This window comes from Apteryx mantelli, chromosome 3 (genome assembly GCF_036417845.1).
Source record: "Apteryx mantelli isolate bAptMan1 chromosome 3, bAptMan1.hap1, whole genome shotgun sequence".
In the NCBI taxonomy this organism is placed as follows: domain Eukaryota; kingdom Metazoa; phylum Chordata; class Aves; order Apterygiformes; family Apterygidae; genus Apteryx; species Apteryx mantelli.
The window spans coordinates 92,051,078-92,078,522 of NC_089980.1; the positions used below are offsets into that span (position 1 = coordinate 92,051,078).

General features: G+C 35.4%; 1 protein-coding gene across 1 annotated transcript in view; it reads right to left on the reverse strand.

Annotated features, from left to right (window-relative positions):
* GRIK2 (glutamate ionotropic receptor kainate type subunit 2) overlaps nucleotides 1-27,445 on the reverse strand; it is a 429,339-nt gene that overhangs the window by 236,889 nt on the left and 165,005 nt on the right. The window contains exons 5-6 of the mRNA XM_013948819.2: nucleotides 26,146-26,199; nucleotides 23,135-23,308 (exon numbers count right to left, since the gene is read on the reverse strand). Of these exons, the coding sequence (XP_013804273.1) occupies nucleotides 23,135-23,308; nucleotides 26,146-26,199 (228 nt within the window). The remainder of the gene's footprint in view (nucleotides 1-23,134; nucleotides 23,309-26,145; nucleotides 26,200-27,445) is intronic.

Sequence of the window (27,445 nt, forward strand, 5' to 3'; positions counted from 1 at the left end):
TCTCAGACTTCTTTGGGATGAAACTGTTTGAGGTTTTATTCCTATTGCTGTCATGACTAAGTAGATATGAAAAACCTGTAAGAATTTTTGCTCAATCAGATAAAAACAAGTCATTGAGGCATTAGAAATTTCTTGCAATATCTGGTGATTCCAATGAAAACCCAGATCATCTCTGATGATCTATCATCATCCATTGGGATGTTTACTGTGACAGTCATAGTGATGTTGCTAAGAATGCACTAATAGGCAACAGCACTTTAAGTAAAGCCTACAGTGGAATTGTCATTCCTACCTGTCAATCCACCAGCAGAGAGCATAAAGTTAACTCTTTCTTCCTTCATCTTCTCTTTATCTCATGAGAAACAACTGCGTTTTTTTTTCTTTTTAGCAATTACCTCTTTTTTATACAGCATAGGAATCGGAAGAAAAGCCAAAGCAAATATTAGTAAATGAATGCCTAAACCTAAAACATGGTGAGGTTTAACTCTCCAAGAAGAGGACAAATAGTATACTTGCTCTATCTGTGTTTTCATATTTAACTCCTTTGTTTTAATGTATGAAGTTTGTACAATGCAGTGCTAAGCAAATGCTTGTTATTAAAGCTGCCGGCATTCTAGCTATTTTCTGAAATACCAGTGTTTAGAAAAGAGGGAAACAGATCATCTCAATTTTCTGAGCATCTCCCTATTAAGAAATTCATAAACAAACATAAAGCTTAAGAAAAACCAAGTCAGTAATCTCAACAAAAAGAAGATACATTTTTCAAATAAAATAGCTTAAAAAGTAAATTAATTTTAATTAATTATCATTAATTCTTTATTGGGGAATTTTTTTGTTACACCATTCAGAAAACATAACTTGCAGCTCTGCATCCTTGATCCAAACTGACGGGTATCTAATTGAAGCCCATTAGAGTTCCCTGAATGAATGTTACTTTATGCTCATTTAAGTACAAATTATTTTATTTCTTTGCACATTGCTTACATTTATAAGATAAACATACAAATAATTTATCTGCCAGTCAGCTACCTCCAAATTATTTCCACTTCTCCAAAGTAAAATTACAAGCTTTCAAAACAACCAAGAGCTATGAGTGTGGTCATTGAATCACCAGCAATGTAACTGAAGATCTACTTCTAATCATATGTCATTGCCTACTGTATATATTTCTTTGTGAAAAGAGTTCATCTCTGCTACCTCTAGTGCTTCAAAAATCATTGAATTAACAGTGTGAGAGAGCCACACAGAGATTACTTAGCTCAGCACAGATGATTTTCCTCAACAAAATATTCCCAGTATTCAAATTGTAATTTTTTAAAGAAAATATTGCTTAAAACTAGCCTTGAATATTGGCCTATGGAGAAATAGGAGAAAAAAAACAGAGATTTTAAAGGAGATTGTTATTTCTATAGGTTTACAAGCCCAAGACAGATAAGCATTCCCACTGAAGCACTGGAAAACAAAAGGGACGTGCAGCTATTCCTTCTCTTATTGTAAAATATAGTCCTATATTCTGCACTAGATTTGCTCTAGTGAGCAATTCACAGACAAAAAGAAAGAGCTGAGTGCCTACTACTTCTTGCACTCGCTGGCCTAGTTTACAGATCTGCAGGCAACAGAAGGAAACCTACCTGGCACTCCAAGGTACCAGAACTGAAATTGCTTGGTCCACATAATGAATGAATGAATGAATGAGAAGAGGATATACACCTCATATTTCTGAAAGTACCTCATACTTTACAATCCTTTAGGCTCAAATGTTTTCATGGAATGTATTATATATGTATAACAGTTTTATTCTACTTTTTCATTTAGTATATCTATGAATGTTTGATTTTTGGAAAGATGTGTTTCTCACCTGAGGATTTAAGACAACTGAAACATGGATTCATGCTTGTAATAAAGCATCACTAGGGTTTGTTGTTGTTTTTGATATCACAGAATCACAGAGTGGTTGAGGTTGGAAGGGACCTCTGCAGATCATCTAGTACAACCTCCCTCCTCAAGCAGGGTCACCTACAGTGCGTTGCCTAGGACTGTGTCCAGACAGTCTGTGAATATCACCAAGAAAGGAGACTCCACAACCTCTTCCAGGGCTCAGTCAGCCTCACAGGAATGAAGTTTTTCCTCATCTTCAGATGGAACTGCCTGTGTTTCAGTTTGTGCCCATTGCCTCTCATCCTATCACTGGGCACCACAGAAAAGAGTCTGGCCTCATCCTCTTTACCTCCCTTAAGATACTTATCCACATGGATAAGGTCCCCTCTCGGTCTTCTCTTCTGCAGGCTAAACAGGCCCAGCTCTCTCAGCCTTTCCTCATAAGAGAGATGCTCCAGTCCCCTCATCATCTTAGTAGCCCTTCGCTGGACTTGCTCCAGTAGTGCCACATGCCTCTTGTACTGGGGAGCCCAGAACTGGACACAGCACTCCAGATGTGGCCTCACCAGGGCTGAGTAGAGGGGGAGAATCACCTCCCTCCACCTGCTGGCAACACTCTTCCTACTGCACCCCAGGATACCATTGGCCTTCTTGGCCACAAGGGCACATTGCTGCCTCATGGTCAACTTGTTGTCCACCAGCACTCCCAGGTCCTTCTCCACAGAGCTGCTTTCCAGCAGGTCAGCCCCCAACCTGTACTGGTGCCTGGAGTTATTCCTCTCCAGGGGTAGAACTTTGTACTTCTCTTTATTGAACTTCATGAGTTCCCCTCTGCCCATCTCTCCAACCTGTCGAGGTCCTTCTGAATGGCAGCACAGCCCTCTGGTGTATCAGCCACTACTCCTAGTTTTGTACCATCAGCAAACTTGCTGAGTGCACTCTGTCCCTTCATCCAGGTCATTGATGAAGAAGTTGAACAAGATTGGACGCACTATTGACCCCTGGGGGACACCACTAGCTACAGGCCTCCAACTAGACTCTGTACCGCTGATCACAACTCTCTGAGCTCTGCCATTCAGCCAGTTCTCAATCCACCTCACTGTCCACTCATCTAACCCACACTTCCTGAGCTTCCCTATGAGGATGTTATGGGAGACAGTGTCAAAAGCCTTGCTGAAGTCGAGGTAGACAACGTCCACTGCTCGATATAAACTTTCCCTCTCTACGCATATTTCTGAAAACTATATATTCTTAGCCATGATGTTCCCTGCATTGCAAATCTGGGAAAATCCTTCTGATTTTACAATAAAATTTCAGTTAATGACTTATGGGTAGGTTTTGTAAAGAAAATAGGCTATCAAGTTTAGCATGGCATATAGTGAATAGAGATCACCTACTTCAGTCACTCTAAGCAACATCTGCTTTTCTGTATTGCTTGATAGATACAGAATATTTATATGTCCTTCCTTCCAAACATCTTTTGGTGAACAACACAGGAAAACGTTTTCAGAATAGCAGTTTTTAGAGAAGTACGGCAACATCCTTTGGGCATTTGCTATGATAGATATACCTCAAGAGAAAAAAATAGTGAAAGCTATTGTCCAGCCAGAAAAATCAGCAGAAAGAGGAGGATAAACCTCTTAATCAGATTTTTTTTTCATTTTTGGAAACAATGTATCTGCAGATACTATACTTTAATCATTTTTACCAGGTGTCAGAACTAAAGAAATGTATTTATCCTTCTAAAAACTTAATAACTAACAACCAAAAAAGTATGTGAGATGAGCAGACCTATCCAGGAGATATTAAATATTTGGAGACAAAAATGGATACCAGAAGGTATTTGAATTTATACTGAAGACAGGTTGACACTTATGGATAGCAAAATTCAATACAACATTTTAATGTATTATGCAACACCTATTCTGATACACTCTAGTGTACTGCAACTGCAACTGAAATCAGTAACTAAACCTGAATTGAAAAGCATAAGACTGTATTGAATTAAACTTTTTCTGAAAGCAACAAAAAAATACCACTCCAAGTCATACCAAAACAGCTTGAGTTTGATTGTGAAATGAAAATAAAGAACATCGCCATCACAGTGGAGGGGATGGCTCTAGGAGGAAAGTCAATGGACTATTAAATGAAAGATCATCTCTTTTCAGATTTTACTTCACTACTATTACATTCCTCCAGCGAGCCATAATGTGGTAGAGAGACCCTTAATCTTCTCATTTTCTGGCAAAAAATTTCCATGTGTTTAGCATAGCTATTCATATCATAATGTGTGATCACCTCCCCATTAAAATTTCCAGCTAAAATCTATGCTTTCCCAGCATGGTGCCTCCATTAGTGCATCTAACTGCCCAGCGAACTCAAAAGACTTAATGTTGTTCCATTACTCGCTGTTGAAGGTCTCCGTATTTAATCTTAGCCTACTTGATGCCTCATACTTACTCAGAAAAAGATTTTCTCCCTAGTCTGTCTTCCCATGGGTCATAATTCCGCTGCAATAAATCATAAACAGGTACAGGTAAACAATATAATCTTAATCGTTAGAGACCTCTAGGTCATAAGTATTCTCTAACTAACACCAAAGTATAGTTGTTTTAGTTTTGTTTTTTTAAACAACCCTTGGCTTCTTGCTGTTGTACTGATAATGGGGAAAGACATGTTGAAAGCATAACATCACAACAAATTGGCCCATGGAAACTTGGCTTACTAGCTTCAGCAGCTGCAGCTGCTAGCTAATCTGGAAAAAGCTATGAAACCTCATACACATTTTCAGAACTTTACACAGTTAGGATCTTATCAAAAGAAATGACCTGGAGCTTTGTCTACTATTTTTAAAGAGTTTAAAAAAAACAGACAGTAGAACATTCTTCCTATCCCTCCATCTCTGGCAAGGATTTAAACTCATTGTGTTTACAGAGTGCAACATGAAAGGAGATGGTTTTGTTGGGTCTCTGCAAAATATGCATAGGTTGGTTTGGCTAGATAAAGAATGAGAGTTTTTACTAAATGGCATCAAGAGGGAAGTATTGTTGGGTACTATAGTTTCTGATGTGGTTGTTAATTTTACTACTCAAATTCTATCTGACTGGATTAGTTCTCCAGCAGTTCCTTAGGTGGTGAATATCTGCAAGAGTCCACAACAATTAGAACAGAACACATTGCTTAAAAAATTCAGACAGCACTGATAACTGACATTCTTGGACAGACCTTGAAACAAATAATATTCTTGTGTTTTAGGGACAAATTAATAAATCTTACTTACTTAAAGTTTCTGTTATGTGAACATATTGTCACTACCTTTTTGGTTCGTTTACCAAAAGACTCAGCTAGGTATATGTAGTCACCAATCCAAATTAGAACACCAAAATAACATGACTCATTACAGATATAAATATCTTCTTAAAGCCATAGGAAAGACAGATTAGAACTGTAAGCCTATCATTCAAAAGTCAAAGAACAATAAAATAAAAGTTTTGTGTGGGTCTCTATTTGCAAAAACTCAATTAAAACTGGGGGACCCCACTAGCTACAGGCCTCCAGCTAGACTCTGCACCACTGATCACAACTCTCTGAGCTCTGCCATTCAGCCAGTTCTCAATCCACCTCACTGTCCACTCATCTAGCCCACACTTCCTGAGCTTGTCTATGAGGATGTTATGGGAGCATCCACTGCTCTCCCCTCACCTACCCAGCCAGTCATTCCATCATAGAAGGCTACCAGATTGGTTAAGCATGATTTCCCCTTGGTGAAGCCATGCTGACTACTCCTGATCACCTTCTTGTCCTCCACATGCTTGGAGATGGCCTCCAGGATAAGCTGCTCCATCACTTTTCCAGGGATGCAGGTGAGGCTGACTGGCCTATAGTTTCCCAGATCCTCTGTCTTGCCCTTTTTAAAGACTGGGGTGACACTGGCTTTCTTCCAGTCTTCAGGCACCTCTCCTGTTCTCCATGACCTTTCAAAGATGATGGAGAGTGGCTTAGCAATAATGTCTGCCAGCTCCCTCAGCACTCATGGGTGCATCCCATCAGGGCCCATGGATTTGTGGGTGTCAAGTTTGCTTAAATGATCTCTAACCCAATCCTCCTCGAGCAAGGGAAAGCCTTCCTTTCTCCAGACTTTCTCTCTTGCCTCCAAGGTCAGGGGTTCCTGAGGGCTGGCCTGCGCAGTAAAGACTGAAGCAAAGAAGGCATTCAGTAACTCTGCCTTCTCTGCATCCTTTGTCACCAGGGCACTCACCCCATTCAGCAAAGGGCCCACATTTTCCCTAGTCTTCCTTCTGCTACTGATATATTTGAAGAAGCCCTTCCTGTTGTCCTTGACATCTCTTGCCAGATTTAATTCCAAATGGGCCTTGGCTTTCCTCGTCGCATCCCTGCATACTCTGACAATGTTCCTATATTCCTCCCAAGTGGCCTGTCCCTTCTTCTACATTCTGTATACTTCCTCCTTCTGTCTGAGTTTTGCCAGGAGCTCCTTGCTCATCCATGCAGGTCTCCTACTTCCTTTGCTTGACTTCTTATTCATAGGGATGCACCGATCCTGAGTTTGGAAAATACTGCCCTACAAAGCTACCAGAGATAAATCTCTCAGAGGACAGCCACAAGTTGTTGTTTTGTATACATTAAAGATTATAAGATCACAGGATAATTCGAGTTGGAAGAGACCTTGAGACATCTCTAATCAAACCTCTGCTCAAAGCACAGTCAGCTCTGAGGTCAGATCAGGTTGCTTGGGACTTTATCCAGTCAGGTCTAGAAAAAACCTCCAAGCATGGAGACTGCATAAGCTCTCTAGGCAACCTGTTCCACTGCTTTACTGTCCTCATTTTGAAAAAGTTTCTCCTTATATCCAGCCAAACCTCCCTTCTTTCAATTTTTGACAGTTTCTTATCCTCATGCCATGAACTGCTGTGAAGAGTTTGGTTCCATCTTCTTGAAAATCTCCCTGAAGGCACTGGGGGGACTGCTGTTAGGTCCCACAAAGCCTTCTCTTCCCCAGGCTGAACAAGCCCAGTTCTCTCAGCCTCTCTTCAAAGGACCAGCTCCAGCCCCGACCATCTTGATGGCCCTCTGCTGAACTTGCTCCAGTTTATCAATATCTTTCCTGTATTGGTCCAATGAGGGTACTGTATATGTTCTGTTTATGCCTCCAAATGTAACATTTGAAATGCTTCAATCTTCTGTTTGGGACCAAAGTATTTTGTTCAACCCTCTATTATCGCTAGAATAAAGTAACTGCATCCTTTATTGTTCATTGTAAGCTACTACTTCCCACCAGACAAGTCATAGAAAACACAACTTGGAGCAACAGAAAAACAAAAAAGTCCCAAACCCATTCCTACATATCATACTAAGAACCCATTTTTGAGGGTGCTATGCCATATTAAGGAAGTTTAACTGAGCACTACTTTTCAAAATTATCACAACTTACTAAATACAAAGAGAACAGTACTTTTCTGAAGTTCCAGAAGGTTGAACACCTGTCTGCAAATGAAGAGATAGGAATGTATCTTCTCAGGGAACAACTCACTATTTAGGAGGAAATCCTCAGTAAATCTCATGTTAAATTTGGTTGGCCAGTTGCTACTGATTAATATGCCCAGAAAAGCCCTTAAGTACAAGTACTTTTCTGTAACAACTATGATACCTGGTGTTCAAATAGTAAAGATTCTCTCCCGATACTGCTTTACCTCCCACTGCTATACAGATTGACTTTCTCCCTTGATCTTAGTTGTAAATCAATATAGGTCCCTGACATTCTAATTCTAACCAGAAGCATTAGCAAAACTTCATATAGATATGTAAGCATTTTGATTCCCAAGGCCATTCTGTTTCCCATTCAGAACCAATTCTGACCAAAAGTAAAAGGAACGTATGCGAGCATCCACAAGAAAAAAAAATAAAAATGAAAAGGCAAATATTGATATATGTAAAAATTTGAAAACCTGTGCTTGTAATCTTTACTCCGGGAACCTAACTGGTCTGAACTTACATTACCAACATGATTTTACTCAAGCATCATCCTGAGTCTCTAAGACTCATAGCTTTTTTTGAAAGAAATGTGATCTTTGCTTCAGAGAACTGCAAGTAATGATGAAAAGGGAAACAAAACTCTCCAATTTTCTACTAATAAAGTTCAGGAAAAATAAATTATGCTCAGGCTAAACTTCTGTATCTATACACTTCTTTTTAGTGTTTCACATTTTACAACACAATAAAAAATTGTTTTACATGACACAGCTATGCCTTATTACTTACTTTTTATTTAAAGACAGATTCTTCACATTCTAAGCCCCTTTAATTATTTAAAGGCAATTTCCTAACATTACTGGTGTCTGTTTCTCATAGATCACCATTATCTGAGACAAGTATTTATTCAATATACATGCCAAATCTGGAATAGTAAAATCAAAACAACCCAAATATATTCAATGATAAAAGGATAGACAATACTCTATGATACAACTTGCCATAAATTTCAACAACAGGTATATTTATTTGCTCTTTATATTTAGGTTTTTCATCTAGCACATCATCTCAAGACTAAATCCAACAAATGAAGATATAAAACCCTACTTGGATTATCATCAGTAGAGGAATATTCAATAATAAGAAAAGGTTTGTATTGCTATTTTTCTTGAGGATTGCAAAAGTGTGGCAAATCTAAGCATTTACTAACAAAAAGTCATTAAGCACGTCTTTGCTTTGCACGAAGATGCAAAGACATGACTGACTGTGTCAAAGAACAAAGACGACTTTCTAATTCCTCCCAGATGTTGCAATAAATCTTGCAGTCTAAGACAGAAACCTCTCCTTTTGTGAATATAAATTTCAGTTTGAGATTCATGAACACAGAGTGAATTACAGGCTGAGGACCTTACATGCATGACAATGCCCCTAGGAGACAGTGATAGGCCAAGTATTTACATTTCCAGATTTAAACAAAAGTTGAAAACAAATTTTTCAATCAATAGTGGATTCTCCTCTGTGCTTGATGTCCCTTTCTTTATTTTTTAAAAAGGAGAATTTAATAATGAAAGATATCTTCAAAGAAAAAGCAGAGCAGAAATATTTGTAGGAAACACAGAAGTTGTGAAGATCAAAGAGGTATGTTCCACTGAATTGTGCTTTCTTGAGTTATAGTTTATTAAAGGCAAAAAACCACATTTTTTAATTCAAGACTATGTTAACCAATAAATTTAATGGTCAGTGTCAACTGATAAATTTGATAGAGGAAAAAAATATGCTACAGAACTTTCTTTTGTAGTAGATCATTACTAGATTGGTTTCTATATAATTTTATACACATTGTGTTGGTGTATATATATGTGTATAGTAGGCTTTAAAGTTTTTAAATATGAAAATGGCCAAGTTAATTCTCCCTGCCAGTATATACTTCCATACTTCAGCCGCTTATCTGCACCACTGCCAGTCATTAGATAACAAACCATTAATACCCAACACATTTCTGGAAAATAAAGAACAACATTACACAACCAACTTGAAAAGTAATATCAAATCCACCACTGACCAGAAAGTGTCTAGGTATGTCAGTTTTCCACAAGGACCTCGGGACAGTCCAAGAAAACACATTCACAGCAAAGTTTTGTGGACACCTCCTTTTACATTACACAGGCAACTTTGTGAAAAAAATGGGTCAGCAGCCCTGTAGCTGCTAGTTTGGTGTTCTTTGGCTTCAATTCTAGATAGACACTATTGCAAAACTACCTGCATAGGAAGATCTCCTAGTTCTAGCATTCATGTTAGTATGAAATACAAATCACGCTGTGTGGAACACGAAGGGACTATGACAAAAATGATGAGTATTGTGACAAGAACAGAAGTTTTTCAGCTTAGAGATGAATAATCAAAAAAAAAAAATTCTTTACAGTAATCTGGCAGACAAGAATATTCCTTCTGCTAAAGAGTTATTTTTATTTGGATTTTAACAACATCCTGATTTTAACTTTGGAATTACATCAGAATAATTATCTTATAATACTTTAAGTAAATGGAAAGTTATAAAATCCAAAATAGCCTAAATCTAACTTTATTTACTATTTACCATTAATTTTCAAGTATAATTTAAGACTCAACAGTGTAATATATTAACACTGAAGACTTAGGCATTTTGTCATGCATAACATTTGCATTCTGCAGAATCACAATAATTCCAAGCATAAACAGTTTGTAGGGAACCCATGTGTGTCAAATAAAACCTTTTGTGGGTGAGAGGATGCTGTTTATGTTTTCTGTAAACAATACACATCAGCACAATCATATCAGCAGAAATATACTATATGTAAAATGTTATTTTCTGAAATGTCTTTTACCATGAAGAGGCTAAAAAGGGATTGCTCCCGTGATCAGAAATACCTTAAAATTCCGCAATCTTAACCCAAAACAAGAGTGCAAAGGAGTGTACAAAATAATTTACATAAAACTATATTTTTTGTATGAGTGACCTTTGAAGACACATTTGCACAAAGTATGTACTTCACATTAAGTGCCACAGTAGTCCAGTTGACTTCAACAGCATTACTGACAAGCTTTGTAGCCAAAAAGCACATTGAAAACTTTGTAGAAATGAAGCCTCTGTCAATAGCTCAATAAAGAAAAAGAATGTATAACCATTGTTACACATGATAAAAATAGATAAAGGGTAATGGGATTTTGTTTTTATAAACTATACTAAGAGAAATTACATGCACAGAATTTTCTTTACAAAATAATATTTTTCCAACAGTATTTTACCACTATGATTGAATAAATTATTCTACAGCATTAAAATGAGGAATTTAAAAAGGTAAATACTTATTTTCATGACATTACATAGCCTCTCATTATCTGAAATAGGATGGCACTTATCTCTGCTGTATACATACTATATATATACACTCAAGCCTTGCGAAGAGGGAATCTGAAGAGTATAAAGTTTAATATCTGAAGTCTCAATTCCACAGTATCATGATAGTTCATTCTCTCTTGCATTTAGTATTTTATTCTCTCCACTTATTTCATGTGCTGAATGTGGCTTAGGATAGCAGAGGTCTCAGGTTCACGAAGAAAATACAGAATAATGAAAGCATGCTAATTTTGTTTCCAGCCTGACATGAAGGTATCCAGGCACAGATTCAGGTTGATGTTTGTATTTTCCTCAGCGTTGTTTAATGGATCTGTACGTGTGCTTGTGACCACTGCATACCCATTAGACTGTTTAAAAGGGAAATATATTCACTGTCACAATTCTAGTAACAGTCTCGACTCAGCTGACTAAATACAGGCATCTAGCACCATTTGAAACACACACAGATACCCAAGGCATCTACAGGTGGGTAGATATGACAGTGGGATCCTACGGGAGACCTGTGCTGTTCTGGAGTGGCAGCTGGAGGCCAGGCACAATACCCTGAAGTATCTGGAAAGACACTAAAATAGAGCCCATGATGTTCTGAAAAGGAAATAGAGTCATCCCTTAGCAAGATGATTTTAAGCAATAACTATGTATCTTATCTGAGTGAAAGTCCCAGTGAAGTCTACATGTACTACATGAGTCCATTTAAAATTAGAAATAGTGTGTTGTAGCTGTAGTGGGCTAAGCAGAAAAACAAGTTTTTGGGTTTACCATCCTCTTTACTGAAGACCTGAAGAGGAGTATGCCTGAATGTTTTTCCATTTTTTTTTTCAGATATATATAGATTTGTCTAATAAAAGGTATTACTTCTCCCTATAAATCTTTTTCTGTTTGTTTCTACCAACTATGTCCTCTGGTCTAGTAATTAGTGAGCATTAATTAGTAACAAAAACAAAGAAAAAAAACACATTCTTGTTTTTCACAGGTTAGAAGCATATAATGAATGAAGACAATTACAGCTTACCAAACTATGCCCAAATTAACCACCTGAAGATTCAGAGAAATATTTACATATGATTTTCACTCCTTCTTCCATTACAATAAACAGTATTTAATACTCCATCAAAAATAATAAACCAACTCTTCAGTTCAGCTACGTTAACATATCTAAGATAGGCATGCACATAGCAAACTAAACGTTGGTCAAATTAAAAACATATATTGATTTCCATAGGACCAGGATTCTACCCACAATATATTTTTAAACCTCACTATTAAGCTGAGTACAATTCAGCCCTAAATATTTGGCAGTGCCATTGTGAAGCTGGTGAGCATGTGAAAAGGGCTAAACTTTGGCTCTCTCCACAAATTGAGTGATTTGCACCAGTACTTAACCTAGCATGACACCACTGTCACCATTCCACATCCTACAGCTATAGCCATGAGGACTGCTAGGGTTGTTCATTCCTGCAATTAAGTCTGCTAATTGCCAGCTTTAATTGATTACACTGCTCCTAAAGACATAATTCTTTTACCAAACAGGAAAGGAACAGAATAAAAGTAATCTTGCATTTTTTTCACTTTTCCAGAAAAATTACAGTAAATACAGGGTATAAATAAATCATTACATTAAATTTCAGAATGTATCTCAAGAAAACTTTCTTCTTTGATGTGGCCATAGTTTATTGGGTTACAGTCCTCAGACTTTAAATTTTATAAGATGCAGATACATCTGCAGAAACTGTACAATAGTACAGTCCCTGAGTAAAGGCACTTCACTCGGTGCACCGATTTCAAAAAACAAGCTATGTTCCAGCTAGTCTTCCAGACCGCATATGAGCTTTGCAGGTTGTGCAACTTCTGCCATTTCCCTACTTACTGTCACGCTAAGAGCTCTATCTATTACTTTGCAAGATCTAGCAGAACAGCTCAAACATGAAAGAATCATATAAATCCAAATTAATCCTACTGTATTTGTAAATATCTGCATACATCCACAAACCACATTTGGAAGTACTCTCTGAAGTATACCATAGGAAAGAAGCTGCAATTTATTACTGTTAAATGTGTATAACACTTGGGCATATGTTTTCTTCAGGACAGGATTGCAAGGTTCTGAAAGATCTTGTCTCCTAAATACCAAGAAAGAGACAAACTAGATGCAGGAGTCAAATATTTGGTAATGCAATTAATTCTCAGAATAGCTGACATATCATTTCTAAAACATCTTACAGCATGAAATCTTGCATATTCCTTAAACTTGTGAAGTTAACTGTGCCTGGGGGAGATTCCTAGCTTGTAATGCAGTAATAAGTAATTGTTTAGTACTTCCTTTGAAGTACACATTTGCTGCTACACTGTTTTACTAAACACATCTCATCAGCAGATCCAGAAAATTCCTTTTGCCAAAGGGATAATTATAAAGCTGTCTATATAACAAACTATCCTCTTTGAAGCTCTAAATCAGAAACCGAGGCTCTACTTCTGTAATGAGTATTTCTTTTTATTTTTATGAATCTTTTCACCCTCAGGAACCCTAAGAACACCCATTTCTCATCAAATCCTTCAGTCCAGTTACAGTGCATGCTACTAGTTACTGAGTTATTTAACTATCTACTTGAAATATAACTGTTGTTTCTCAGTTGTTAGATAAGAAATCACAGTTTCACAAATATCCTTTTGCTGTTAACAGAACTAAATGACTAATTAGTAACACATTAATCAACAAATTCAAAGCCCTTTTTATCTTCCATAAAATAACTTCATTCCTAAATTAAAGAGATTGCCATTTCAAATCATAAATGTAAACATGTATAAAATAATTTTACTATTTAAAAAAAATCAAAACATACTCTAAGGAATTATCAGAAAACAAAGCAGCCGTGCATTCTGTTAACACTTCTAGATGAGCACCTAAAATTCATTAATGCGCTAATTCAATAAGCTTAAAAATATCAGGGTTGCAATAAATTTATTCTGTTTGCCCCCAGGCAACTGTAAAAGTCTACTTGCCTGAAGGAAAACAAAATTGAATCTTAATAGAATTTTCTGCCACACAGTGCAGAATGTGTACGAGGTATAATAACCTCAGTATCTGTATCAGTTAGTACAATTGCTGAGAATTAGAGAAAAAAAATTAGAGAAAAAAAAACTAGATATGTACTATTATTACTAGTAGTGTACATTTCCAGTTTTGCATCTCCCAGATTTCATGAGTCAGTTATTGGGAGTTTACTTTTAAAATTGTTAGAATAAAAACTAATCTCTTCCTTTATCTTTGCTAGATTTTTTTATTCATGCTTCTTCTTGAATCACGCAGCCCACTCAAACCTTAATTAAAATGGATTGGAGACACCTAGATTCAACTCTTTGTGCTAATTTCTTTAGCAGTACACTATTAAACCTGGAAAATATATATTTGTCCTTCAGGGCAATAAAAGAGTGGCCTCAATATCAGTCACATCCAATTCTCTGATATAGAAGGTATTTTTCATTTTCACAAAAAGCTTCAGTAAGCCTTAGAGATATCATGACAAAGAATTGGATTTTTTTTTTTTATCTTTTTCTTTTGAGTTCCAGATGGCTCTTGAACTACAAGTGCCATGGTTGCAAAGTTTTCCCTCACCCTATTAATCTCTTCCAATTTTGTCTAGAAGGGAAAAATAGTACATTTTTCAATTGTATTAGCTTAATCAAATTAGTTTAACACGATTCAAAAAGCTTTATCAAAAAGTAAGCTGAAGGGTTCTGATGATATCAGGCTCTTTCCCTGATTACAGCTGGCCATTTAACTTGGCTTTCACACATTGGTCAGACTCATTATATGATTTTTTCAAATGAAACAATTTAATGTAACTGAAAATACACCATTCTTTCCTCTAAAAGTTCTTTGTCTTATCATTGGATTCAATAAATCTTCTGAGAATATTAAACTAACATTCATGACCACAAAGGTAAGAAGATGAAAATTCACATAAACTATAGTTCACCTTAGAGTCACAGAACCTGGATGTTGAAAAGCCAGTCAGTGGAAGCTTTCTTATGATCACGGAAAACAAAGAAGAAACCATGAATATATGTACTGAATACATGAATGTATCCACCAGGTCTGTGGGTGTGCAAATACGAAGAACTATTTGGGGGAAACTGCCTACACACTTACAAATCCAACATTATTCTTTCTTTCATTTCCATACTCAAATTCCAAAGTAATTATAACTTCAGCATTGTTATTTAACTGTCAAAATGGCAAGTTTCAAAATGAATTTTCCAGACAACTCTGTGGATAGGATGTAGTGTATATTCTTTCTATTGCGCAGAATGTGTAAAGGTAGTAAAAATTTTTTCTGATGATTATCGTGTCTTTTCACAGTTATGTATTCACAGAAAATCTCCATGGATCTATTCTCATTATCTGAGGAAGGCAATACCCCAGCTTTTAAAAAATACGTATCTTTATTCATAAAACATCTTCTCTCTTTTTGTGAATCAGATGAAAATCACACACAAAAATATACCATAAACCTATCCTGGTCATGCAACAAATCTCTATATTCTTGCCTTGAGTATTATATTGCACTCTAAATTTTATTACAACTACTTTCCACATGCTGAGAAATATCATGTTTCGTTGTGGAGAGGATCTAAGCTTGAAAAAACACACTATATCCAGAAAAGAAAGGAGAAATTAAAAATAAGTAAGAAATAAACATAAGAAATAAGAGTAGAAAAGGAAATATGGACATATTTTGTATTCATAGGACTAAATCACGCTCCATTCTGCTCAGCAACCTACAAAACATATTAGATCCAAGCTGTGATTTTCTGAGGAAACACTTTAATGTTGACCTTAGGTATAGCATTCTCCAAGCACCACAGTGCTTCACTGCACCTGCCATATCGTGCTACTGAAGTGAATATTAAAGAATGGAATTAATACTCAGAATAGAAAAAAATACACTCATTTCCACATAAGATGAAAGCAGATAGCTGAATCAGACGATAAGCAAAAGCAATTACCAAGGAAAAGTTTATGTTAATGAAGCAGCACTGCTTGTTAGGTCATCTTAATTATGCATGCTAAGTTCTGACTTGAGGCACAGAACACTGTGGAAAATTAATAGTTGTATAGTAGAAGAATTATGAACCAATACGACTCAATTCATGATATACATTGCTTGGTCTGAATCATGATTGTCATTACAGGCATACCTTCTTTTATTGCGCTTCGCTTTATTGCACTTCGCGGATACTGCATTTTTTACAAATTGAAGGTTTGTGGCAACCCTGCATTGAGCAAGTCTATCAGCGCCATTTTTCCAACGGCATGTGCTCAGTTTGTGTCTCTGTGTCACATTTTGGTAATTCTCGCAATATTTCAAACTTTTTCATTATTAGCATATCTGTTATGGTGAACTGTATCAGTGATCTTTGATGTTACTATTGTAATTGTTTTGCAGCACCACAAACCGCTCCCATATAAGATGGTGAACTTAATCAATAAATATTGCGTGTGTTCTGGCTGCTCCACCAACCGGCCGTTCCCCCGTCTTTCTCCGTCCCCTCGGGCCTCCCTATTCCCTGAGACACAACAGTATTGAAATTAGGCCAATTAATAACCCTACAATGGCCTCTAAGTGTTCAAGTAGAAGGAAGAGTCACACGGCTCTCACTTGAAATCCAAAGCTAGAAACAATGAAGCTTAGTGAGGAAGGCATGTCAAAAGCTGAGAGAGGCCGAAAGCTTGGCGTCTTGTGCCAAACAGTGAGCCAAGTTGTGAATGCAAAGGAAAAGGTCTTGAAGGAAATTCGAAGTGCTACTCCAGGGCACACACGAATGATAAGAAAGCGAAACAGCCTGATATGGAGAAAGTTTTAGTGGTCTGGATAGGAGATCAAACCAGCCACAACATTCCCTTAAACCAAAGCCTAATCCAGGGCAAGGCCCTAACTCTCTTCAATTCTGTGAAGGCTGAGATAGGTGAAGAAGCTGCAGAAGAAAAGTCTGAAGCTAGCAGAGGTTGGTTCATGAGGTTTAAGGAAAGAAGCCATTTCCATAACGTAAAAGTGCCAGGTGAAGCAGCAAGTGCTGATGTAGAAGCTGCAGCAAGATAACCAGAAGATCTAGCTAAGATAACTGATGAAGGTGGCTACATTAAAAAACAGATTTTCAATGTAGATGAAACATCTTCTCATATTGGAACACTAAACATTATCTTATATTGGAAGAAGACACCATCTAGGAGTTTCAAAGCTAGAGAGGAGAAGTCAATGCCTGGCTTCAAAGCTTCAAAGGACAGGCTGACAGCAAGAGAACTAGAATTCAAAGTGGAGTCTGAAGATGTGACCAAATTGCTGCAATCTCATGAGAAAACTTTAATGGATGAGGAGTTGCTTCTTATGGATGAGCAAAGAAAGTGGTTTCTTGAGATGGAATCTACTCCTGGTGAAGATGCTGTGAACATTGTTGAAATGACAACAAAGGATTTAGAATATTACATAAACTTAGCTGATAAAGCAGCGGCAGGGTTTGAGAGGACTGACTCCAATTTTGAAAGAAGCTCTATTATGGGTAGAATGTTATCAAACAGCATCGCATGCTACAGAGAAATCCTTCATGAAAGGAAGAGTCAATGGACGCGGCAAACCTCACTGCTGTTTTATTTTAAGAAATTGCCACAGCCACCCCAACCTTCAGCAACCACCACCCTGATCGGCCAGCAGCCATCAACATCAAGGCAAGACCCTCCATCAGCAAAAAAGATTATGACTTGCTGAAGGCTCAGAAGATGGTTAGCATTTTTTAGCAATAAAGTATTTTTTAATTAAAGTATGTACATTGTTTTTTCAGGCATAATGCTATTGCACACTTAACAGACTACAGTATCGTGTAAGCATAATTTTTATATGCACTAGGAAACCAAAAAATTCATGTGACTCACTTTATTGCAATATTTGCTTTATTGCGGTGGTCTGGAACCAAACCCGCAATATCTCCAAGGTATGCCTGTATATATAAATGTAAGACTACATTTATATTGCTTTTCCCTTTCTGAGTGTCAAGTACACCAAAGTCAAGTTTCATGAAATTAATCTAAGCATTACTTCTCTGTTTTACAGTATTACTATGTTTCTGTTAATACAGGATAGATTAATATGATAGTGTTATAATTTAATAAAATACTCAGCAATCATTACTACTCAGTTTTCCCATCTTACAGGAAAATCCAAATTCAATTTTTTGACCCAGGCCACATCAGGATGAACTCTTGTAAAAAAAATTTATGCACTAAACTTTGAATTAGACTTCTTATGAACTAAAAGCTAAAGTTACATAATTAAATATTTTGATATTTGGTTCTGACTTTTTTAGCTTACATTATGAATTAATTTCCTCAAGAAGAAACCTTATTCCAGTTGAAAAATAGATTTTTTTAATGTCAAGACATTTTGCTCAAGTAATATTAGGTTGCAACTGCTTTCAAATTCAGAATTTAGTTTAAAGTTAGAGAAAAGTAACAGTAATTCATATATCACATATCAGGGAATTGTATAAAGACCCTCAATTTAGTTTAGAAGTAGTCTAGCAATAATAACACAAGGATCATTTCAGACTAGTTTCAGCATCTCTAATTCTGTATTGCAATCTGCAGCATAGAAATACTTTCAGACAAACAATATGAGTAAAACCACAGGTGTGCATATACAGATTTTGGTGACATACAACTCCAAATATTTAGTTTGGAGCTAACCTCAAAAACTTTCAGTGTTTCAACTCTTTTTGATTTGAATGATCCCACCGATTTCTTTATTTTTATGCACCAGCTTCTACAGCCCTGTAGCACATGTCTAAGCAACTCAATTAAAACTTTCTAGTACCTAGAGTAAAAAAAAGAAAAAAAAATCTCATTTAGTGTATGATTAAGCCAAAAACAAATCATTGATCATCCAGTCAGGTAAGTGATCAGACCAGGACTTGTTGCTTTTTACCCTAATGTTCAGTATATTTAAGCTTCTCAGATGAAGCAAGTTCAACAGCTAAGTATCCACCCTTCTCACAGTCTAACTTTACAAATGTGCATTTTGAACTGCTAACAAATGAATTTAGTGGTGCTAATCATTGAGCAAATGGTAAGAAATAGAAAGGGAAATGTGTGAATGGATGGACAACTAGCAACTAGGCTGTGACAGACTTTACAGATGAGAGCCATTCGGGATTTTATTTGGAAACACCTAAGAAGCCAAAGGAAAAAGGCATTTTACGTATTGCTGAATTGTATCAGGAAATGCAGAAACAAGTGAAATTTCATTACAAAATTTATACTAGTCTGAATAAAAAAAACACTTTGGATTTAATCTGGGCAAAGATTTCGTTCATTATTTCATTGGGATTTATTCACCCAATGGTAATAAGGAAAAAAAAAGAAACAAGGAGACAACAAGAAAAAGATTTAGAAACCTTAGATACAGTTAATTTACTAGTAAGAAAGATGAAGTATTGCAATAGATTGTTCCTTGACTTTTCTTATAATGGTATTTTCTAAAGGCACAGCTTATTACCTGTGACAGAATTATCAGTAAATATTCCTGTACTTTTATTAGACGAAATAACTACTCTCACTTGTGCCAGCTACATGTTATGCTTCAATTTAAATACAATACATAGTTCTTTCTTTCCATTTAGTAAGAATACAGGATGGTCATATAAAAACAGAGATCAGAGCATACTAAATTTTATTATTTAGTATGCTCTGATCGCTGTTTTTATATGACCATCCTACACAACCTTTTCAGGAACTGATTTCATAAGCCATACCATGCATGTGCATGCATTTGTGCATGCAAGTGTGTGCGCGCATGTGTGTGTATGAGACAGACAGAGAGACAGAGAAAGACAGAGAGCAACATATAGAGATTGTAATTGATACATTAAGAGGATAAGCACCACTTTGATTTTCCTTGAACACATAAAGAAATATGAAAGAACCCTCAAAGTATAAATGGAATCTGTTAAGACATATGAGTCATGATAAAAGCCTTTTATTAAAAGTAGAACATTGACCCTTCCTCAGAACTTCTATGTACCATATTAAAAGTATATTCACACAGCTTTATTTAAAAATCACCAATTAATTAAGACTTTACTAGAAATCACATCTATTTGATTCCTATAAATATTTCTACAAGCAAACCTTTTATCACAAGAACTCTGTACAAAGAAAACTCTGCATATACTCTTACACACATGTATGTCCAAAACCAAAGATACTGGAAGATTCACAGGATCTTCCTGAGTCACAGAACGAACAAAAGCCAGTTGGGTTGCTGTTAATATCCTGTATCACAGAATGGGTTTCACTTCTTTGTTATACAAATAAGTCATCATTTATTAAACAATGGAATGATTAAATATAGTAGCATTCATTATATAATTTAAATTTGTTTTCCCAAAGCCCATACAAATAAAGTTCAGAAACCCTGAAAGGAGAGTGAAATATGCTGAATAATTTACTGGTTGTCAGTAATCTTCTCAGGTGTGCTAAAGAATCATCCTTCCCACCCTTCCTGAAGAGCAGCCTACAAACAAGAACTGCCCTAACTGAAGTCAATAGGAACCATACTTGGAAATTTGACTTGGAATCTTTCAAAGAAACAAGATGAAATTTTATACCCACTTGTTACCGTGTTGGGATACTAAAGGTCAGGTAATTATGAGAATATTTCACCCTAACTAAAAAGTTATATATGACAGCAGAAAACAACTAAAGACCAGCTTTAAGACTGGGGAATCAACTAGTCTTAAACCAGGCAATGCAACATCAGAGTGAAATGAACAGTTCTAACTCTGACATGATGGCGAAGTTGGTCTGCATATAGTGGGAAGGCAGAGAAAGAAGAGCATGACACAAACCACCACCAGAGCTTAAAAACTTTGTGATCCAGAACTCTTGGTTTACCCCACTGGAAACCTACCAGCCTTGACTGACGTCTTTGACTGCCTCAAAAAATACAATCCTTAGTTTTTTATTTGGCAGCTTCTCTAGAGTTTGAAATGCTCCCACCTGGTTAAACGGCATTCAATTAGCTGGCTCTAGCTAAATGCACTGCCATGAAGGAGGTTTTATGCTAATATTGTTCTGCATAAACTATAGTCATTACCAACCAGTATTGTTACATTCACTGTTTCCTGGTATATGTGGAAAAAAAACCAACTTTCCCAGTTCAGCCCGTATCAGTTAGAGTATTTCATAATAGTAATTAATATCTGTGCAACATTTTTAATTCCCAAGTGCGTTACTTACTTAAATGCATATGAAGTACAGTGAAATGGAAGTCAAAATTAACAAACCTAACAAATCTACTGAGAGTATGTCAATAAAATGACTTATTTCTTTCCACTGAGTACAGGAAGAACTTTGTGCAATGGTATCATGACATAACTTGCTTTTATGCGTTGAAAAGAAATTTCTTTTAAAACTTAAGTCTAAAGACCTGTGAATGTCTCTTCTGTATCTAAGGGCCAGATTATAAGAGCTATTTAAGCATCTAACACTTGTCAAGATTACAAAGCCTTTAAATATTCTTTAAACTCTATCTGTATATCTCAGGGATCTAAAACCCAGATTACCAAAGTACATTTAGGTGCTTAATCCCCATAAATAATCACCATAAAATATTAATCCCAGTCTATATGAATACTTGGTTCTTGTGATAACTACAGAAACCACTCAGAAGTGCAAAGATTACTTTTAAGGATCCAGAATAGAATGCAGAATATTTTTCTCACATTTTATTTTACAATAATAATAAAATGGACATGTGACTGGCCCACAGAAGCCTCTTCCAATCTATATTATTCTATGAATTTATTGCCCACGAACAGATGTTCTGATAATGTAATTACTGCTACTGATTTTGTTAACTTTTTATCCAAAGATTTGCAGTTCTTGGATCGATACATAAAATATACAACTACAATGAGAGGTACTGTCAAAAACTTTAAATTAAAAAAAGATAAAAATCAAAGAATGAAAATGTTAATACAAACAAGGAAGCATAGAGCAACAACTTACAATAATAAAGAGCAGTTATCTGTGAACTGCATGCATCTTTTAAACATTTCTAAAATTATTTAGGTTCCGTTTGCTTATTTGGAGTTATTAGAGAAATGAACAGCATAACCTTACAGATCCCATCTTATAATACTTTAAAGTGCAGTAAAACAGAACTATTAAATAAATTAAACTAAATTTTAAAATATTTTCCTAAATAGCATATCCAATACACTACGTATATAAAAAGTAAATGGAAGAAAAAATATTTTTTCTAAAAGGGACCATTTTCTGAAAACAAGACAAAAAGGAAGTTAACTTCTTATACTATGTATTGATTGCCATCTAGTATCTACTGCCTATAAAAATCTTTAAATTTCATCAAAAGAAAAAATTTTTCATAAGACTGTCTATGTTATGTGGCTCATCTAACACAATCTAGAAAACTGTATATGAATCTTCAAGCAACAGAATTTGGTATTTTTCAGACGGAATATGAAAAGTTTTATTAAAAAAAAAGCTAAAGGGCTTTGGAACTCTGTCAGCGAAGATGTTACAAATCACCTCTAGACCAAACAAAGGAGAAAATTAGATTCTTTCAACAAATTTTAAAATTAAAGGGGTCCTAATATAGGACATGATTTAAAATAAATCCCTTCCTGAAAACTTTATAAATTTAGATTTAATTCAAACTATTGAGCTGAAAATCCAAAATGGAAAGTCTATTTCCATGTAAGTGATTGTGAGGGAAACCAGGGAATAACAGCAATGGAAAGGTGACAGGGGAAGACTTCCAGAAACTCAGAAAAAGACTTCAATAAACTCAAGACCCATGATTAGTTTATGTCAAAGCATATGAACTGGAAAGGACAACAAGATGGAGTTTTTTAATAATATTCATAAAATATCAAAAAATTAATTATGCAGAAACAAAATAGGGAACATTATAAAAGAGGCATCTAAGTGAATAAGAGACAAAAATTAAGGAAAGAGACAATGTAATTTATCTTGTTTTTTGTAGGGCTTTGACATGGTTCCACACAGCATTTTCACCAACAAAGTAGAGAAATACAGTCCAGATGAATCATAAGCTTATAACACTGTAGCATTATCATTTGGACAAAAAATACAGCATACACAATTTTGAAATAAAGTTAAAATGTTTTTAGTCTAGAATACTGACACAAACACCACAGCTATCTTCTGACTAATAATCAGAGTCAGATTTGGTCTCATGCTCCTAAGCAAATTTAGTGACAGGAATGAGAAGCTAAAGGTTTTTTAGCTTCACAAGCATATACAAAAAAGGAACCAAAATTTGATACTCATACCGTCATAAATCCATCCAGCAAACCTGAATCAGGTTTAGGAGGTGCCTGCAATCGCTCCATAGACCACTTTTCAATGATTGATGACACCTGGGTATTTTCCGTATTTAGAATTCTGAATCCAGTCATGTTAACACCACTATACCGATAGGGTTCCACATCCAAGGCAAATAAGTCCTGAAAAAAATGACCATCATATAAATCCTTTCATAAACTGCAATTAGTATTTCAGTTGTTTGACCATCTCCCTAGATATCTGTGCTGAAACTTGTCATGAACAACAGTGCTATATACGCTAGAAAATACTGTATGTGCTGTTTATTTGGGAGGCTGTTGCCTCATTCTGTGAGCAAATAACTCAACTGACCTTACAATGGGAATGATCTGGTTCATAGAGGAAGAAAAGATTCAACTGCCTTTAAAAAAAAGCCTTTTAGAAAATGCAAAGTCCAGTTGCGGAACTGTATCCACTACTCTTGAGAAATGTTCCAGTAAGCTTAAACATTATTACTAATTACTAATAGTAGTAGTAGTATTAATTAGTATTAGCTCTTTGTATGGCTTACCAGACACAGGCTTGAAGTGATGAACTAAACAGAATGAGAGATTCTTTGCATTTTCACTCTTTATAAAATCTGGATATTTTGAACTTTAAAAATTGAGCGGGGAACAGGGGCAATGTATATGGACTACACTTTTTGCAACTTTTGAGTATAGTTTAATTTTAAACAGAAGCATTCTTCACATGTATCTGCCATACTTACAAACATTGATATGTCTTTTATTAGGTATTTTTCTCTAGAAGCATAACCTTCGCAATTTAATGTCTCTTCAAAATACATATGTATGTATATGTGTGTATGTGTGTATATGTATATGTATATGTGTGTATTTACACACGCATGCTTACAAAGGCAACATAAGTGAATTAAGAGAAGAAAATCAAATTTTAGATCAAACAAAATCAACATTATCCCAAGCCTTTGACAGACTTTCAGAAACAAGGCAAAACCCAAGTTTGACATTAGGAAACTCAGGTGTAAGGTCAAGTTTTAAACATGAAGAAACCTCAAATTGAGCTGATGAAGAAAACAATCATGACTCACTAGGCTTAGCTAAGTGCATCATAAACAAATTTGTTGGAAGTTATTCATGTAGAAACAATCTAACTCATGGTCACTCTAAAAAAAATAACTGAAGGAAAGGCTGAACATAACTAGAACTGCATTGCAAAGTAGTTTATGCTCCTGTCCAGCATCTTTCTCTTTAAGTTTAAAATACTTTCAGTTATTACTGTGGAAAAAAAAATCAGAATCTCAGATGTAATTGTCTAATCCAAACAGATGTACATTAACACCATAATAAATATATGCAGCAGTACTATATGTGCATATTATAAACACACATAGGTCAGTGTATTAATGAGTTACTGCATTAGACCCTGAAACAATCACTGGGGAATACACAGAAGACTGCTGTAAACACTGTGACTGGAAAATTTATTTGACATGTCCTCTACCATGTAGGTAAGAAGCAATTAATAAAACAAAACAACTAAATTCTGATGCAAGCTCCAAAGCTACATTGCAAAACCAAAATCTAGGATCTGTTTGCACATGTTAAATTATTCTGTTATGTCACCAAATCAAAATAATTCTGGTCTCTCCTGAAAAGTTAATGCTCTAGTAAGGAAATAAAAATGACAGAAAACCTTGATTTTTAACATGGCTTTAAAAAGAAAAAATAAAATGCAAACCAGACAGTACTTAAAGTACGAGAAAGTATTCAAAGAAGCAATTTTCACCAATAGCAAAATGAAAATCTAACAAATAAAACTGCAACATCTAGAATCCATTTTGAAAGTCTAATGAGGAAAATTCTATTACATGCAATCCCAGTATCTTTAAAGTCCGGAAGTGATAGCACAACTTACCCTTCTAAAAGAAGAGAGATACTTGTGTGGGGTATTTTACTCTTAAAGTTCTAATGAACTTTGTTTCCTATTAAAAGGTCTATTTCCAGGCTAGTGCTTTCCATGAACTTCTGTTTCCTGATTCTGAGATGAACTGTCCATCTTACCACAAAAGATTCATTTCAGCAAGAATTTAAGCACATAAGTGATTTTAAACATAAGTCTTTTTAAGCGTGGTTTTACCAAGGCACATCTGCCTGATGCTTGAAATGACACGTATTTTAAGAACCTTACTGAATTGCCATCTAAATAGGCAAATTTCAATACAATGGAAAACTGAGAAATGCACATAACTTTCATTTCTAGAGTATTATTTTACAAACTTTTAAACTGTTTCTTAGTTAAGCTTCGTGGTGATTAGTAAAAAAAAAAAACAAAACTTTCGCTGAAGTACTTTTGTTATGCTTTGGAAGAGCATTCATATTTTAAATGTTCAATTCTTAGTATTTTGCTAAATATGAGCACAAGCAAAGTAATTTTTAAGTATGATGGTTCCAAGAGTGATCAAATTCCTTCTTAGTTACTTATTCAATGGAAACCAAAGAATATCACATAATTCATAGTCTAGCAAGCTCTACTGGAGCTTAAATAAAAGATTAAATAAAAGATTGCTAACATTCATACCAAATCATTCAGGAATCATGCGACAGTGAAGACTTACCTTATGAAATTATGGATAAGCAATTTGGAATATATGAGTAAGTTTAAAATATCATAATCTTCACATACAAATAGCAAAAAGAGAAAAAGGGCAAAATTCATAATAGAAAGAAATTATGAATTATCCATTTGGCCATGTTTGAAAGTTAAAAATTGCTGCAAAGTCAGTAGTTTTCTCCAGTCTGCAAGTTTCCAGGGCACACTTGAACAATGATTAAACCATCCTTATGAGTTTTCAATGAATGTAATAAAATTCAACAGAGAAAACATCCTGTACTCACACCCCATTCCAGAGAGACCTTTTTCACTTTGTCAAGTAATATAATTAACAAAAGTAACGTCTCTGCTAGATGTCATCAGTATGTTTTTATAAGCCACTTACCAGTGTGGTAAAGATATAGTGATAGTATTCTGTCATCATTCCCATAGCCAAAGCCTTAAAAAAATAAACAAAAGATTAATGTTTCTGAGATCACATAATACATTTTTATCACATTACATGGGAAATGAAAAACTGCAGAAGAACACTACTGGGATCGGACTATAGGGTTCGGAATTATACTAAAATTAGGTCAAGCAAATCATTTCTTAGCAGTTAGAGCAGATTACTGACTATTAAAGGAACTTATGAACCAGATCTTCTGATAGAAAGAATATTATTAGACTTTTTAGTGTAATAAATGTGAAAGAGCCTTATACTTTTACATACTAATGGATGCATTAAGTTGCCACACAAAATTTGAGCTGACAGTATTTTCATTCACTGTTGAACCCTCCCCTTAAAAAGAATAACCTAACAGGAAGTATTTTTCTATTTTGATGAAAAGTATTATTGATTTAAAACAAGGATCCAAGGTTATCTTCGAGGTGTGTGTTTCCAATCATGAAAGAAAAGATTCTTGATTCAAATTCTGAATAGCGAGATACATGCTAGTTCAGGAAAAAGAACAAATATTCATGTTATTACTCATTAAACTCTGACATCTATCAAGTACCTGCATCTGTCTTGCTAACTATATAATATCAAATAGCTTCTGATCAGCAGTGCATTTTAAAATTTCCGTACCTTTTTGTCAACAGAATAACGATTATTTGTAGACACAATTTTAAAGCAATAAGCTAGGGATGTCTCATCATTCCTACTCATTAAGGGCACCTTCAACTGAAAAGTATGTAACACGGTATCTTTTCACTCTGCACAAAACCTGTCTTAGTCTAATATGATTTATTCAGCCATTTTAGTATCTACATATTTTTTACAGATTTTTTATCACTGCAAAGCTACACAACTTCCTTTCAGGAATTATCAATAGAATTCTTCATTACGTTTCTACCAGTCACACCTCCTTGAGCACACTATTGTACAATTGTCACAACGGCAGGCAAAATTTTTATGCAAAAGAACTTTCAGAGGTTTAAGGTTGTGGAAGCTTTTTTACTTGAGACATTGTCTGAGAAAGGAAGAACTGACTAGTCTATATGTTTTTTTCCAAAGAAAAGTGAAAAGTAAAAACAAATTTGAAATACCAGCTGCAGATCAAAGTTTATAATATTTTAGATAAGAAACTTGGGCAAAAACTGCAACAATACTTTTCCAAAGGATGCCTATACCTGTGAATTCCAGACTCTACAATAATATTTAGAACTGTAGTATAGTTTGCCAACTGCCATTTAAGTTTTCT